Consider the following 15,310-nt stretch of genomic DNA (forward strand, 5'->3'; position numbering starts at 1 on the left):
TCCACCCAAGGTAGACATCTAGACACCTGTGACTCCTTCTATCTTTAGCTCTGGTTAGTCATCAAATCATTCTCTTCTATATTTTTAAAATCTGTCTTTTGTCCTATAATTATCTCTCAGCTGGAGTTGTGCCAAAGCTCCTAAACTGGTCTTCTTTCTCCAGGTTCTCCTTTCTTAAGCTTTTCTCCACCTTGCAGCCAGAGTGATCTTTTTAAAACTCACAGATGTTCCTTAAGTCTAGCACACAAAGTCCTCCAGGGTCTGGGCCTTACTCCTTCCCCAGACTCATTTATTTCAGCCCCTAACCTCACATTCTATACCCTAAGTCTATTTAACTCCGTATCCTTTTGAACATGCGGTTCCCTTCACCTGAAATTCCCTTTTCTCCCTTCTTTATCTAACAACTATTGATCCTTCAAGTGGGCCTTGATTACCATTTCCAGGAATCCTCCACTAATGTCCCCAGGATGGACCAAGTGTCTTGCTTGCTTCCAAAGGGGTTGAATTACTGATATCTCATTTTCCTATTGAATCAAATTTCACGGTACAGACTCAGTTTAACTTTCTGATTCCAACAACTTACCTATAAACCCTTTTGAGGGTAGAGATGGACTAACAGCTAACAAAATGTCTAGAACAGTCTATAGACTTCCAAGAAATGTCCATTATTTTTTAAAAAATTAATGGGAGGTAGGGAAGGTTACAGCAAAGGGACTAGAGCTCGAAGTGCCAGTACAATACAGTAATTAAGACAGAGGGTTCTGAAGTCAATGGCTTACATTGGTACTAGAGCCTCTCCTCTCTTTCGCATGTTGTTTGACAACTCACTTACTGGTTTTCCCATCAGTAAAATTAGGGTAATAATTCTACTTGACTCATAGGGCTGCTGTGAGGATCAAATTTAAAATTGATATATTGTTCATCAATTTTTGCATTAAATTTGTAAAATACTGCACTAAAATAGTGTTTAACTTAGCCACTGAGTTTCTGGTGTCCCTTTAATTTTTTTACTCCAGAAGAGTACCTCATTCACTTCACTTTAGTCTTCACTTTGTCTGCACCTTATATGCTTGACAAATATTAGCAGGCATTCAATAAACATTGATTTATTTATCTCCCTATATTTTCAAATTAAGTAAAACATATAGGCTAAAGTGAACAAATATTAAGTGTATTGCTGAGCTCTCAATTGTTCAGAACATTAAACATCGCAGTAAACGTTGTCTTTTCACCCTCGGGTATCCCAACAAAAAAATCCGTTTTGTAAGCCTCTCTTTTCCCAGTTTTCCACTGCTCCCTTCCCCAGGCTTTCTTTTGCCCCTGTCAATTTCAAGAGATTTCCTAGACTAAAACATTCCAGATCGTCAAACTTGAAATTGTATTTTCCTTGAGGACGGCCTACGACGTCAAGCCCCCTTGTAAATCCCAAGAGACCATCCAAAGGAGTCCGCCATCTTCCACACAGCGGCATTACGTCTCGCGCATGCGCTTCTGTTTGCGAGGCTGCAAAGGGGGAAATTTTTATCCCTTCTCGGCACCCTTACGTCGTGGGGCACCAGTGTCACGATTTACGTGACGTCCGTTTCTTGCCGGAAGTGGGAAGACGGGGAGTAGGTGTTGCACCTTCTAGAGGGCTGTAACTTTAGGGTTCGGGGTTAATTGTTTAAAATCTCCGAGGTACTGGCGTGGATATATTACCCACTTTACGAAAAGAGACTAGAGTGCGCTCGGAGGCGTGTTTCTAGTGTAAGTTGGTACGCGTCTTTGATGCTGGCTTAAGGGGACCTAAACCATTCTTTTAAAAAAACTTCATGGTGCCGCCTCGCTCTCTTTGAAAGGCATTTTCAGAGAGGGGGAACGCCTAGATTCCAGATTGAATCAAACTCTGCCACCGACTTGCTGTGTGCCCTTGGGCCCCTCTCCGAGTCCCAGTGTCTTCATCTATAGATGGAAGAGTAGACAAAGTCTCTTAAGTCACCTCTTAGTTCTGAATGTTATTCCATGCCCGAGCCACAAAGTCCTGGGGGTTAAATTTCGTTCGTCCCTTTTTATAAGGAGGACATTGAGTCCCAAGTTTGACGACTTCCTCAAGATTGCACAGAAAACTTTCAGAGATTTCAGATATTGAGACTAGAAGATTGTGCTGTAAGTCCACGACCCCGACTCCTTTGTATATTTCTGTTATCAGTTCCTGAAACTGGCCTTTAACAGTTACTGAAACAGTTTGAATGGATGAATGAAACTTTTGATATCAAGGTCAGTGACCCAAGCAGGTCGGTTGTTTCTCTGCCCTTCTAATGTATTAACAATGTAACACTGCTCCAGGTGTTTCTTCCGCTTTACTTGACCTGGGACTCTGAAACCAGTTCTGTTGTCTTCAACTTAATCAGACAGCATGGAGGCACCTCCGGTCACCATGATGCCTGTTACTGGAGGCACTATTAATATGATGGAGTACCTGCTGCAGGGTAAGTGAACCAGGCAATTTGGATGACCTGTTTTCCTCTCTCTGTTCATCATCTGTGGGGATAAGAGGCTGTTATACAGAGGCAGTCTGCATGATTTCTGGCACTCAATAGATGACAAATTCTTTAAAAGAATTAAACGTTAATTATGGTCACAGACACAAACACGTTAAATTAAGTGTACAGTTCCGTAGTGTTAATTACATTCACATTGTTGTATAACTGATTTCTAGAACTTTTTCATCTTGCAGAACTGAAACTCTATACGCTTTGAACACTAATTGCTCCTTCTCCTCACCCCCCACCCAGCCCTTCAGCTCTTAGCAATCACCTTTCTATTTTGTTTCTGATTTTGACTACTTTATATATTTCATATGAGTGGACTCATGCAGTGTTTATCTTTTTATGACTGACTGGTTTTACTTAGCATAATGTCCTCAAGGTTCATCCCTACTGTAGATGTGACTGGATCCCCCTTTTTAAAGCTGAATGACATTTCATTGTGTGGATATACTACGTTTTCTTTATTCATCTGTCATTTGGGTTGCTTTCACCTCTTGGTTATCATGAATATTGCTGCAACAAACATGGGGGTGCAAATATCTCTTCAAGATTCTGCTTTGAGAGGTGCCTGGGTGGCTCGGTCCTTGAACATCTGCCTTCAGCTCAGGCTGTGATCTCAGGGTCCTGAAATCAAACCCCACATTGGGTTCCCTGCTCAGTTCTCTGCTTCTCTCTCTCCCTCTCCACCCCTCACTCATACTCTCTCTGTCTCTTTCTCTCTCTCAAATAAAATCTTTAAAATAAAATTAAAAGAGTCTAAATTAAAAAAAAAACAACACACAAAAAAACCAGGTAAAATAACTTGCCCAGATAGGAGAACTCAAGATCCAGAGAGAGTAGTGATTTTCAGGTCAGATAATGTTTTGTGCAAGAGTTTAGACTTTCAGATCATCCATTTGATAACTTAATTTGAATAACATTAGGTTATTAATTTTCACTTCTTAAGCTAACTCTTCAGTCTTTCCCAACCCAGTATGTACCACTGTCATTCACCAGTTGCATGAACCAAGCGTTTAGGAGTCAATCTCTGCTTTTCACTTTATCCCCACATCTAGTCCATCTCTAAGTCATCATATTCATTTTACTTCCAACATACATATTTTTTTAAGATTTTATTTATTTATTTGACAGAGAGAGTGAGAAAGCACAGCAGGCAAAGCAGCAGAAGGAGAGAGAGGGGCAGACTCCCCACTGAGCAGGAAGCCTGATGCAGGGCTTGATCCCAGGACCTTGTGATCATGACCGGAGCCAAAGGCAGACGCTTAACTGACTGAGCCACCCAGGTGCCCCTCAACATATATTTTAAATAAGTCTTTTCTCCACCTGCAATGCCCTACACTGGTCTATCATCCCCGACTTGAACTATTTTAGTAACCTTTTACTTATTACATTGTTTCTACTTCTGATTATCTCTGTCTCTTCCCACACCAACAGGTAGTCATCTTTTTATTTTTTATTTATTATTATTATTTTTTTAAAGTAAACTTTGTGCCCTCAACATGGGGCTTGAACTCAGGATGCGCAGATCAAGAGTTGCATTCTAGGGCTGCCTCAGTGGTTCATTTGTTGAGTGTCTCACTGCTGATTTTGGCTCGGGTCCTGATCTCAGGGTCTTAGGATCGAGCCTCATGTCAGGCTTAGCGCTCAGTGGAGAGTCTGATTCGCTCCCTATCCCTCTACCACTCTCCATGTGTGCTCTCTCTCAAATAAATCTTAAAAAAGAAAAAAAAGTGGGGAGGAGTTACATGCTCCACCAACTGAGCCTGGTAACAATGTAACACTTCTCCAGGTGTTTCTTGTGCTTTACTTGACTGGAGACTCCTAAACCAGTTGTCTTCAACTTAATCTGTCAGCGTTTGGAGGCAACTCTGATCACCGTCATGCCTGTCACTGGAGACATCATTAATATTATGGAGTATCTGCTGTACGGGACCTACCAGGCGTCCCCGGTAGTCATCTTTTTAAATAATTGTTTTATTATTTAAAAATTCAAACTAATATAGTGAACAGTCCATTTCTATCCTCTAGATTTCAGTTTGTATCATTTTGCCATATTTGCTTCATCTTTTTTCTTTCACTATTTTTTTTTTTTTTAAGAGAGGAAGGGGCAGGAAATTGTTGGAGGGAGAGAGAGAATCTTTTTTTTTTTTTTTTTAAGATTTTATTTATTTGACAGAGAGAGATCACAGGTAGGCAGAGAGGCAGGCAGAGAGAGAGAGGAAGGGAAGCAGGCACCCTGCTGAGCAGAGAGCTTGATGCAGGACTCTATCCCAGAACCCTGGGATCATAACCTGAGCCGAAGGCAGAGGCTTAACCCACTGAGCCACCCAGGTGCCCTGAGAGAGAGAATCTTAAGTAGAGAGCCCGAAACAGGACTTGATCTCAGAACCCTGAGATCATAACTTGAGCCGAAATCAAGAATCAGACCCTTAACTGCCTGAGCCATTTAGGCACCCCTTAAGACTCTACGTTTTTTGTTTTTTGGGGTTTTTTTTAAGATTTTATTTATTCATTTATTTGTCAGTGAGAGAGCGAGTACACACAAACAGGCAGAGTGGCAGGCGGAGGCAATGAGAGAAGCACGCTCCTGGCCGAGCAAGGAGCCTGATGCGGGACTCGATCCCAGGATCCTGGGATCATGACCTGAGCTGAAGGCAGTGGCTTAACCAACTGAGCCACCCAGGCGTCCCAAGACTGTATGTTTAAGTAATCTCTACACCCAGCCTTGGGCTCAGACTTACAAGTCTGGTATCAAGAGTCACATGCTCCACTGACTGAGCCAGCCACATTCCCCTCTTTTGCTGTTCTTAAAGAAAATTTCTGCGGGCACCTGGGTGGCTCAGTTGGTTGAGTGATTGCCTTCGGTTCAGGTCGTGATTCTGGAGTTCCAGGATCAAACCCCACATTGGGCACCCTGCTCAGCGGGGAGTCTTCTTCTCCCTCTGACCTCTCCCCTCTCATTCTCTCTCTCTCTCAAATAAATAAATAAAATCTTAAAAGAAAAGAAAATTTCTGACTTGTAACATTTTATTCCTAAACTCTTCAGTAAGCCTATTTAAAAAACAAGGATATTTTTCTTCATAATCTTAATACCATCATTATTATATTAAGAAAATTAATAATAGGGCCCCTGGGTGGCTCAGTGGGTTAAGCCGCTGCCTTCGGCTCAGGTCATGATCTCAGGGTCCTGGGATCGAGTCCCGCATCGGGCTCTCTGCTCGGCAGGGAGCCTGCTTCCTCCTCTCTCTCTCTCTCTCTCTGCCTGCCTCTATGCCTGCTTGTGATCTCTCTCTGTCAAATAAATAAGTAAAAATCTTTTTAAAAAAAAAGAAAATTAATAATATATTTTAATGTCACCTAACATCTAATCCATATTCAAAAGTTTGTCCCCAGCTGTTCCCAGAATGTATTTTTTAAACAGGATGCAATCAAGTATCATGCATTACATTTGATAATTGTGTCTCTTAAAGTCTTCATTTGGACCAGTCTCCCCTCAGCTACCCTTTTTTCCTCATGACTGTTTCTTGTTGAAGAGTCCATACCAGTGCTCCCGGAATGAGCCTCTGAAAATGTGAATGCAGTCATGTCTTTCCATGTTTTGTTGACAATAAAGTGCGGAGCACATAGTTGCCCAGTGACCTTTGGGTCGAGTACCACCTTCACCACGAACTGTATGTCAGGCCTGCACTGCTGTGGCCCAGGCAAATCCTCACTTGGTTCTACCTTCCTTCTCAGAGCACTTCAGGCACAAACACTGATACCTTTCCATTTTCTTTAATTGCCCAAGCCCGTTCCTGCCTCTGTGCCTTAGCCCTTGAAGATCCCCCTGGCCCAGTACTTTTCTCCAGCTCTTCACAGAACCATCTCATTTTCATTCTTCAGTTTTCAGCCCAGTTGCATCCCCTTAGGGAGACCTTCTTTGACTCCAGCCCCTCAGAAAGGTCTTCTCTTCTCCATCCCCACCAGTTGCTCTCTATCCCATCTTCCTTTTATTTCCTTGTATTACTGTTTGCTTACTTATTTATTTTTTGTTTCCCCCACTAAATGGTAATCTCCCTTAGGGCATGGACCCCAGCTTCCTAGCATAGTGCCTAGAATAGCACTCAAGAAGTATAGGTTGAATGAACCAACACTGACAAATGTTTGAGGAATGGGGTCTTCTGGGTGGCTCAGTCCATTAAGCATCTGCCTTTGGCTCAGGTCATGATCCTGGGATCGAGCCCCGCACTGAGTTTCCTGCTGACAAGGCAGCCTGCTTCTCCTCTCCCTCTGCCTGCCACTCCCTCTGGTTTTGCTCTCTTCCTCTCTCTGTCCAGTAAATAAATAAAATCTTTAAGAAAAGTCTACAGCCATACCACCCTGAACGCGCCCGATCTCGTCTGATCTCAGAAGCTAAGCAGGGTCGGGCCTGGTTAGTACTTGGATGGAAGAAAAGATGTTTGAGGAATGAACAAACACATCTCTGATACTGTCCTGAATGTAGGGTACAATGTATTGAATGTAGGACTTGTTCCCTGCTCCCATGATCTTCTGTCCTGTGATTACTGGGATCTGATCTGTTGCTTTTCCTACAACAATCCCCGTTCTCAAAAATTCAGTCCTTTGAGTCCCACTATCAGTATTTACTTTAGTAACAATATATAGTCTTATTTATTTTAACAGATTTAGTCAATAAATATTTGAATACGTTACTAGCATTGGTGTATCATCAGTGGAGGGAGAAGGATGAATAAAGTATCAGTATACAACTGATATACTGAAAGATGACTAAAGAATTGAGGTGATAAGGCTAAAGAAAACTAAAGCAGGGAGGTGGAAAGAGATTGGAGAGACGTGTGTTATCTTGTTCAGGGTGATTTAAAAAGACCTCTCTGATAAAGTGACACTTGAGCAAAGACCTAAAGGAAGCGATGGGGCGAGGCATGCAGCTACTGGTGAGAAAAATTTTCTAAGTGTAGGGACTATGGGAAAAGACTCTGAAGAGAAATACTTTATCAAGTACTTGGCATTTTCAGGAAATAATAGGAAGATCACTGTAGCTAGAGAGAGTGATCTAGGGAAATAGTTGAAGGAAATGATGTTGGACTGGTAGCAAAGCAGAGTCCACAATGTATAGGACCTTGTGGATGATTGTAAAGACTTTAGGATTTATTCTGAATGACACGGGAAGCCATTGGAGGGTCCTAAGCAGAGGACTGTTCTTATCTGCCTTATATTCAAAAAGACCTCTAGGCTGTTGTGTATAGAAGAGAAGAAGCAGGCAAGGGTAGAAGCAGGCTATTGCAAAAACCAGGTAAGAAATTAGGGAAACTTGGACTAGATGGAAATGAATGAGGAAGTGAAACATGGTTGGGTTCTGCACATATTTTTTTTTAAATTACAGATTGGATGTAAGATACGGGGGAAAGAAAGGAGTCAGGATGATTCTGTGGTCTGGAGCCTGGGCCACTGGAAGCATAGAGTTTGCATTTACCGTAATGGAGAAGACTGCAGGAGGAGTAAGATTGTGGAGGAAAAGCCAGCAATTGGATACGAACACACAAAGATAAAAGAAACAGTTGGATATATGAGTCTATAGCTCATGAGATAAATATTTACAGGTGTCCTCAGGGCATAAATGATATTTGAAGCCATAGCACCAAATTAGGTCACTTTGGAAGGAAGAGATTGTTGATAAAGAGGACCAGGATTGAGTCCTCGGATCCTCCAGTGTTTAGGGAAGATGAGAAAGACCCACCGAAGTAAACTTAAAAGGAATGGTCAATGAGTTAGGTGAAGAACTAAGGGAAGAGTTGTGTCCCAGAGGCCAAGGGAAGAGTAGATTTCAAGGTGGGTATAATCTGACAACTATGTCAGATGCCGCTAGGAAGATGAACAAAATGAGAGCAAAGATCAGTGTGTTTCTATGGAGCATTTCATTCCTTTGTATTTAAATATGTTACATAAAAAGGAAATGTTATAATATAGGTAGAAAACTTGTGTTGCTAGAAATAGAAGATAACTTTTCAAGTAAATGACAGGAGTATTATTATTATTCTAGATAGATATTGTGGTTGTTCAGGCCTCTGAGCCCAAAGCCCACTGGCGATTAGTGTTTTAGGGAAGGCCTAAAGGCTTTCCTGTACCAACTAAGATAATGCAAAGAACTGAAAGAGGGTTAACTTTCTCATAAACTTTCTCATATGCTGCCATGGCAGCATAACCTCTCTGAAATCTCATATACTGGACCTATGCTTTACAAACATTGCACTAAACCATTGAGGTTTTTCATTTAAGTTTTTTCAATCTTTTGCTAATCCTAGTACCCAAAATGAAAAATGGGACTCAACCATACTCTTTCCTTCTTCAGGAAGCGTTCTAGATCACAGTTTGGAAAGCCTTATCCACCGCCTTCGTGGTTTGTGTGATAACATGGAACCCGAGACTTTCCTTGACCACGAGATGGTATTCCTCCTTAAGGGCCAGCAGGCTAGTCCATTTGTTCTCAGGGCCCGGCGTTCTATGGACAGGGGAGGAGCACCCTGGCATCTGCGTTACCTGGGACAGCCAGAAATGGGAGACAAGAACCGCCATGCCCTGGTGCGCAATTGTGTAGACATTGCAACATCTGAGAACCTCACTGACTTCTTGATGGAAATGGGCTTCCGCATGGACCATGAGTTTGTCGCCAAGGGTCACTTGTTCCGTAAGGGTATCATGAAGATTATGGTGTACAAGATCTTCCGCATCCTGGTGCCAGGAAACACAGACAGCACCGAGGCCTTGTCACTTTCCTATCTTGTGGAACTAAGTGTTGTTGCCCCAGCTGGTCAGGACATGGTCTCTGATGACATGAGGAACTTTGCCGAGCAGCTGAAACCTCTGGTTCACCTAGAGAAAATAGACCCCAAGAGGCTCATGTGACTAAGACAGTCTCTCTGCCACTGGGGCCTGACCTCACCTGTTACAAAAAAGAAGATGTTATAAAGGCTCCATTTCACCACTGCCAGCCGGCTTCCTCCCCCAGAAAGGAGAATGAGAACTTCGCTGGTTCTATACAGTTTTCCTCATGTGGCAAGTTCACTTCTGTGACAGCCTTTCCAAATGAAAGACTTAGGATAACAAGACTCTATCCAGTCCTTCTCTATAAGGAAGGGAAACTGGAATAAATTAGCTTTTAGAAAGGAAAATCTTTTACTTGTTTTGCTATTCGTGTGCGAGCTTGTACTGTCGGGTAATAAAAGCTATGAAGAGAAACATCTGTGATTCCAATTCTTTATCACCCTGCTAATTTGGGATGGATTCACTACCAGCTGGAATGACCAAAAAAAAAAAAAAATGACAGTTTTTAGTTTTAATTCTGATAGAAGTGATAGTTTTTGCCTTTAACCAAAGTATCACATTCATTGAAAAAAAATTTTTTTTAAAGATTATATTTATTTATTTGACAAGAGAGGAAACACAGGCAGGGAGAGTGGGAGAGGGGAGAAGCAGGCTCCCCGCCGAGCAAGGAGCCTGATATGGGATTCGATCCCAGGATGCTGAGATCATGACCTGAGCCGAAGGCAGACGCTTAATAGCTGAGCCACCCAGGTGCTCCAAAAAATTTTTAAATACAAAAATAAAACCTGTAATACTATAATTCAAAAAGATATACTATCTTTATTCAGTTATATATACTTTTAATCTTTATTTTATAAATATATGTGAGATTGATTGATTTTTTAAGATTTTATTTATTTGACAGAGACATACCAAGAGAGGGAACACAAGCAGGGGGAGTGGGAGAGGGAGAAAGCAGGCTTCCCGCCATGCAGGGAGCCTGATGCGGGGCTCCAACCCAGGACCCTGAGATCATGACCTGAGCTGAAAGCAGACACTTAACTACTGAGCCACCTGGGTGCCCCAAGATATATTTATTTTGTAAAATATTCTTTATATACTAGTTTATACCCTTCTTTTGTTGTTGTTGTTGTTTGTTTATATCACCTTTTCAGGACATTAGGCTACAGTGTCTTCTGTAAAAACAAAAACCCCATTAAAATAGGGAATTGAGGGCTGCCTGGGTGGCTCAGTGGGTTAAGCCTCTGCCTTCAGCTCAGGTCATGATATCAGGGTCCAGGGATCGAGTCCCGCATTGGGCTCTCTGCTAGGCAGGGAGCCTGTTCCTTCCTCTCTCTCTCTAATTGTGATCTCTGTCAAGTAAAATCTTAAAAAAAAAATAAAAGGGAATTGAGGCAGAGATTTAATTAGCTTTTTCTGGGTGATACAGATACTAATTAGCAGAGATGGTATGTAAATATTGATAATTATAATTGCTATGTGTATCCCATCATGCGGATTTTTCATAACTTAATTGATTCCCCTACTTTGGAATTTTTAGTTTGTTCCTAATTTTTGGCTTTTAAAAACATCCTCTAGGGGTGCCTGGGTGGCTCAGTGTATTGAACATGTGACTCTCCTTTTCAGCTCAGGTGGTGATCTTGGGATTATGGGACTGAGCCCCGTTTGGCCTTCATGCTGGGGGCAGAATCTGTTTAAGAGTATCTCTCTCCCTCTGCCCCTCCCCCTGCCACCACACTCACTCTCTTAAGATCAAGGGATAAAATCTTAATAAATAAATAAATAAATAAAAAGACGAAAATCCTGTAATGCTAGTGCTTTTAGTAAAATCATTGTTGACATCTATGACTATTCTTTAGGATAAATTCTAGGGAACTGCTGAGTCAAACAGTAAGCGCTATTTTAAGACTTCTGCCATGCATTGCCAAATGCCTTCCAGAAATGTCCCAGTTTTCACTCCCACCAGCTGTAAATGAGGTTCCCAAAAATGTTGCCAAAACTGGGTATGACTATGAAAACTTGTTTTTCCCATTTGATGATAAATGGTAACTAGTTTGAATTTTCTTATTTTGTTCTTTTATTTTTTTATGTAAGCTCTATGCTAAATGTGGGGCTTGAACTCATGACCCCAAGAGCAAGAGCCATACACTCGACCGACTGAGCCAGTTAGGTGCCCTAATTTTCTTTTTCTTTTTTTAAAAGATTTTTATTTTTTATTTTTTTTGAGAGAGTGCATGAGCTAGAGGGAGGGACAGAGGGAGAGGGAGAAGCAGACCCCCCACTGAGCAGGGAGCCTAATAGGGGGCCTCAATCCCAGAACCCCAAGATCAAGACCTGAACCAAAGTCAGAGACTTAACCAACAGAGCCACCCAGATGCACCAATATTTTTTGTTTTTTTAAGTAACAGTTCTTCGTGGGATCGATTGTAGCTCATTTTAATACTTCTTGAGTTTTTAATACACTGGAGAGAGTTTGGTTTGCTAAAAAATTTTAGGTTGTTCAGAATTTTCGTTTTTTTCTGGGATATCCACTTATATCACACCCCTGTTGAGCTACATTGGACAAATCAGTTGTCTTTGGCATTACTTAAAAGATGATACGAATATTCTGTTAGGATGCTTTAGGCTACAAGTAACAGAAAAGCCACCACCCCTCCCCCAAAAAAGAAAAGCCATCCCAAGCTGCCTTAAATAGTAAGAATGGAATTATCTCACATGATGATAAATTCTAAGATGGGGTGGCTTCCAAGTTGGGGAGCTGGTTATTTTTCTGGCTCTGGGAACCTGTTCTTGGCTTTCCCCTGAATGTTTTCAAGATAGCTTCCCCCACCCCCTCAGTTGGGGATTGCATAAATGGGTAAATCCTGTTCCTTTCTTCACAGGCATATTAGCATAATGATTCAGGCAAGGCCCCTTCTTGTTTTGTACTCTTCCCCTTTATTCCTAAACTCTACTCACTCCCACTTTCCTCCCATTTTGATATGTTTAATGTATGTCTCTGTTGTCTGCCTGGTAATATGTGGAGTTATATGCACATATTTACTTCACACAAATGACACTGTGCTATACATGTTGCCTCTTTTTTTTTTCACTTTTTAAAAATTAACATTGCTTTTGTGATATGCTCTTGTTGCCATATATAAACCTACCTCGGGGTGCCTGGGTGGCTCAGTCGTTAAGCGTGTGCCTTTGGCTCGGGTCAGGTCATGGTCTCAGGGTCCTGGGATCGAGCCCTGCATTAAGCCTCGCGTGGAGCCCCGCATTGGGCTCCCTGCTTGGCGGGGAGCGTGCTTCTCCCTCTCCCACTCCCTCTTTTGTGTTCCCTCTCTCACTGTCTTTGTCAAGTTAATAAATAAAATCTTAAAAAAAAAAAAACCCTACCTCATAACTTCTAACTTACATGTGCTTTCATACTAACAGGAATTATTAATACTCGAGTAGTGCTTAACTCTGGCAGGTGCTTTAAATGTTTTAACTCACATACTTCTTCCAATAGCCCTGAGGTAGATATTATTAACTCCCATTTTACTGATGAGAGGAAGACACAGAGAACTTGCTCAAATTTTCTATTTCTGTTGTTCAAAGTCAGAATTAGTAAATGGTGGAGCCTGAATTTCCACTGTCTTGCTCTGGAAGCCAGACACATCTCCACTTGGCCTCCATCCATGTTTTTTACCCATTCAGTCCCTTGAGGATAGAAACCTATATAGCCCTCAACTCTCTATTACCATAAAAAGTACTACAATAAGCGAATGTACAGATTGAGGTGGAATATTCCTCTGAAACACCTACCTGTGGGCATGCTCGATCTGCCAAACATTGCCAGGTATCTTTTCAGAAGGGCTGTGCTATTTCACATTCCTATTACCAGTGCATAAGAACTCACACCCACAGCCTCCTTATAACCTGTACCAGTTTGGAGGATGTCAGGTGGCAGTTCTTGGCTGTTTTGATTTGCATTTCTCGGTTATAATCAAATTCGAGCCTTTTTATTTTTTATTTTTATTTTATTTTATTTTATTTTTTTAAAGATTTCATGTATTTATTTGACAGAGAGAAATCACCAGTAGATGGAGAGGCAGGCAGAGAGAGAGCGAGGGAAGCAGGCTCCCTGCTGAGCAGAGAGCCCGATGCGGGACTCGAACCCAGGACCCCGAGATCATGACCCGAGCCGAAGGCAGCGGCTTAACCCACTGAGCCACCCAGGCGCCCCGAGCCTTTTTAAATATGCCTTTTAGGCATGTGCACCCGAATGTTTATAGCAGCAATGTTCACAATAGCCAAACTATGGAAAGAACCTACATGTCCATCAACAGATGAATGGATAAAGAAGATGTGGTATACACACACACACACACACACACACACACACACACGGTGGAATACTATGCAGCCATCAAAAGAAATGAAATCTTACCATTTGCGGCAACATGGATAGAACTAGAGGGTATTATGCTGAGCGAAATAAGTCAGAGAAAGGCAATTATCATATGATCTCCCTGATATGAGAAAGTTAAGAGGCAACATGAGGGAGTTGGGGGTAGGAAAAGAATAAATGAAACAAGATGGGATCGAGAGGGAGACAAACCATAAGAAACTCTTAATCTCACAACAACAAACTGAGGGTTGCCAGAGGAGGGGGTTAGGGAGAGGGTTATGGACATTGGGGAAGGTGTGTGCTATGGTAAGTGCTGTGAAGTGTGTAAACCTGGCGATTCACAAATCCGTACCCCTGGGGCTAATAACACATTATATGTTAATAAAAAAATAAAAAATTTAGGGACGCCTGGGTGGCTCAATGGGTTAAAGCCTCTGCCTTCGGCTCGGATCATGATCCCAGGGTCCTGGGATAGAGCCCTGTATCAGGCTCTCTGCTCCACAGAGAGCCTGCTTCCTCCTCTTTCTCTGCCTGCCTCTCTGCCTACTTGTGATCTCTGTCAAATAACAAAATAACAAAATAAATAAATAAAATCTTTAAAATAATAAATACTTTTAAAAATTTTTTTAAATAAATAAATATGCCTTTTATATATCACCTTGAATAGACTTCTTAGTCTATACAGTGTGAAACTTACTGTGAAACAAAGGTACCTATATCCTTTGCCTGTTTTTCTATTTGGTTTCCTCTCTTGTTGGTTGGTAGAAATTACATGTATATTCTAGACATTCTGTGTTTGTTTTAAACATCACAGTTCCTTCTCCCAGTCTGTCACCTTCCTGTTAACTTTGTCTGTGATGTGATATTGTTAGTTAAGCATATGCCCTAAATTTTGACCTTATGATTTGGAATCTCATTTAGGAAGTCTTTATTTAGCCAGAGGTAACAGTTTTTCGTTAGCTTTATAGTTTAAATTTCTGACACTCAAGTCTTTCATCGGAATCTACCTTTAACATAATTTCAAGTGAAAATCCAGATGTTTTTCCTTCATACAGTGAATTCGTTTTTCTATCACCATTGAAAAATAGAATCTACCTTTAACATAATTTCAAGTGAAAATCCAGATTTTTTTCCTCCATACAGTGAATTCGTTTTTCTATCACCATTGAAAAATAGTCTTTCTAATGCTTTGTGAGCCACCTTTTTCCTATATTAAGTTCCCCTGTCTATACTTTCTTTCTAAACTCTCCATTCTATTCCATTGGTCTTCATTTCAGTGCCAGCAACACAATGTTTTTATTACTGAGGCTTTGTTGTAGGGCCAGTTCTACCAGTAGGACAGGTAGCCTGACTTTTATTTCCCTCTCAAAATAGACTTAGCTTTCATAGATCTTTATTCTATCATATTCACTTTATTTTTTTATTGTATCATTTTTATTTTTATTTCTTCCATACTCATTTTAGAATAAGTTTCTGTTTCTCACCATTACTACTAGAATTTTTATTGAAGTTTCATTGAATATATATAGATTAATTTAGGGGAGAACTGACATCTTTGCATGAAACCCTCCCTATAATTCAC

The 15,310-nt window shown here is 41.2% G+C and overlaps 1 protein-coding gene across 3 annotated transcripts; it reads left to right on the top strand.

Moving 5' to 3' along the window:
* The first annotated feature begins 1,596 nt into the window (after positions 1–1,596).
* MED18 (mediator complex subunit 18) lies at positions 1,597–9,764 on the top strand. 3 transcript variants are annotated; one of them, XM_044237575.1, is made up of 4 exons: positions 1,597–1,746; positions 2,056–2,145; positions 2,326–2,468; positions 8,878–9,764. In XM_044237575.1, the coding sequence occupies exons 3-4, from the start codon at positions 2,396–2,398 to the stop codon at positions 9,429–9,431; spliced, it is 627 nt and encodes a 208-aa protein (XP_044093510.1). In that variant the 5' UTR covers positions 1,597–1,746; positions 2,056–2,145; positions 2,326–2,395; the 3' UTR covers positions 9,432–9,764. The 3 variants fall into 3 exon arrangements, with proteins under 3 accessions (XP_044093510.1, XP_044093511.1, XP_044093509.1); XM_044237576.1 differs by lacking the exon at positions 2,056–2,145 and having other exon boundaries at positions 1,597–1,754; XM_044237574.1 differs by lacking the exon at positions 2,056–2,145.
* The last annotated feature ends 5,546 nt before the right edge of the window (positions 9,765–15,310 follow it).

The sequence above is a fragment of the Neovison vison genome, chromosome 2, assembly GCF_020171115.1.
Source record: "Neovison vison isolate M4711 chromosome 2, ASM_NN_V1, whole genome shotgun sequence".
NCBI classification, from domain to species: Eukaryota; Metazoa; Chordata; class Mammalia; order Carnivora; family Mustelidae; genus Neogale; species Neogale vison.

Coding starts and splice junctions, on each gene's coding strand:
- MED18 (XM_044237576.1), top strand. CDS start 2,396: ATGGAGGCACCTCCGGTCACCATGATGCCTGTTACTGGAGGCACTATT. Junction 2,469..8,877: donor GATGGAGTACCTGCTGCAGG/GTAAGTGAACCA, acceptor TTCCTTCTTCAG/GAAGCGTTCTAGATCACAGT.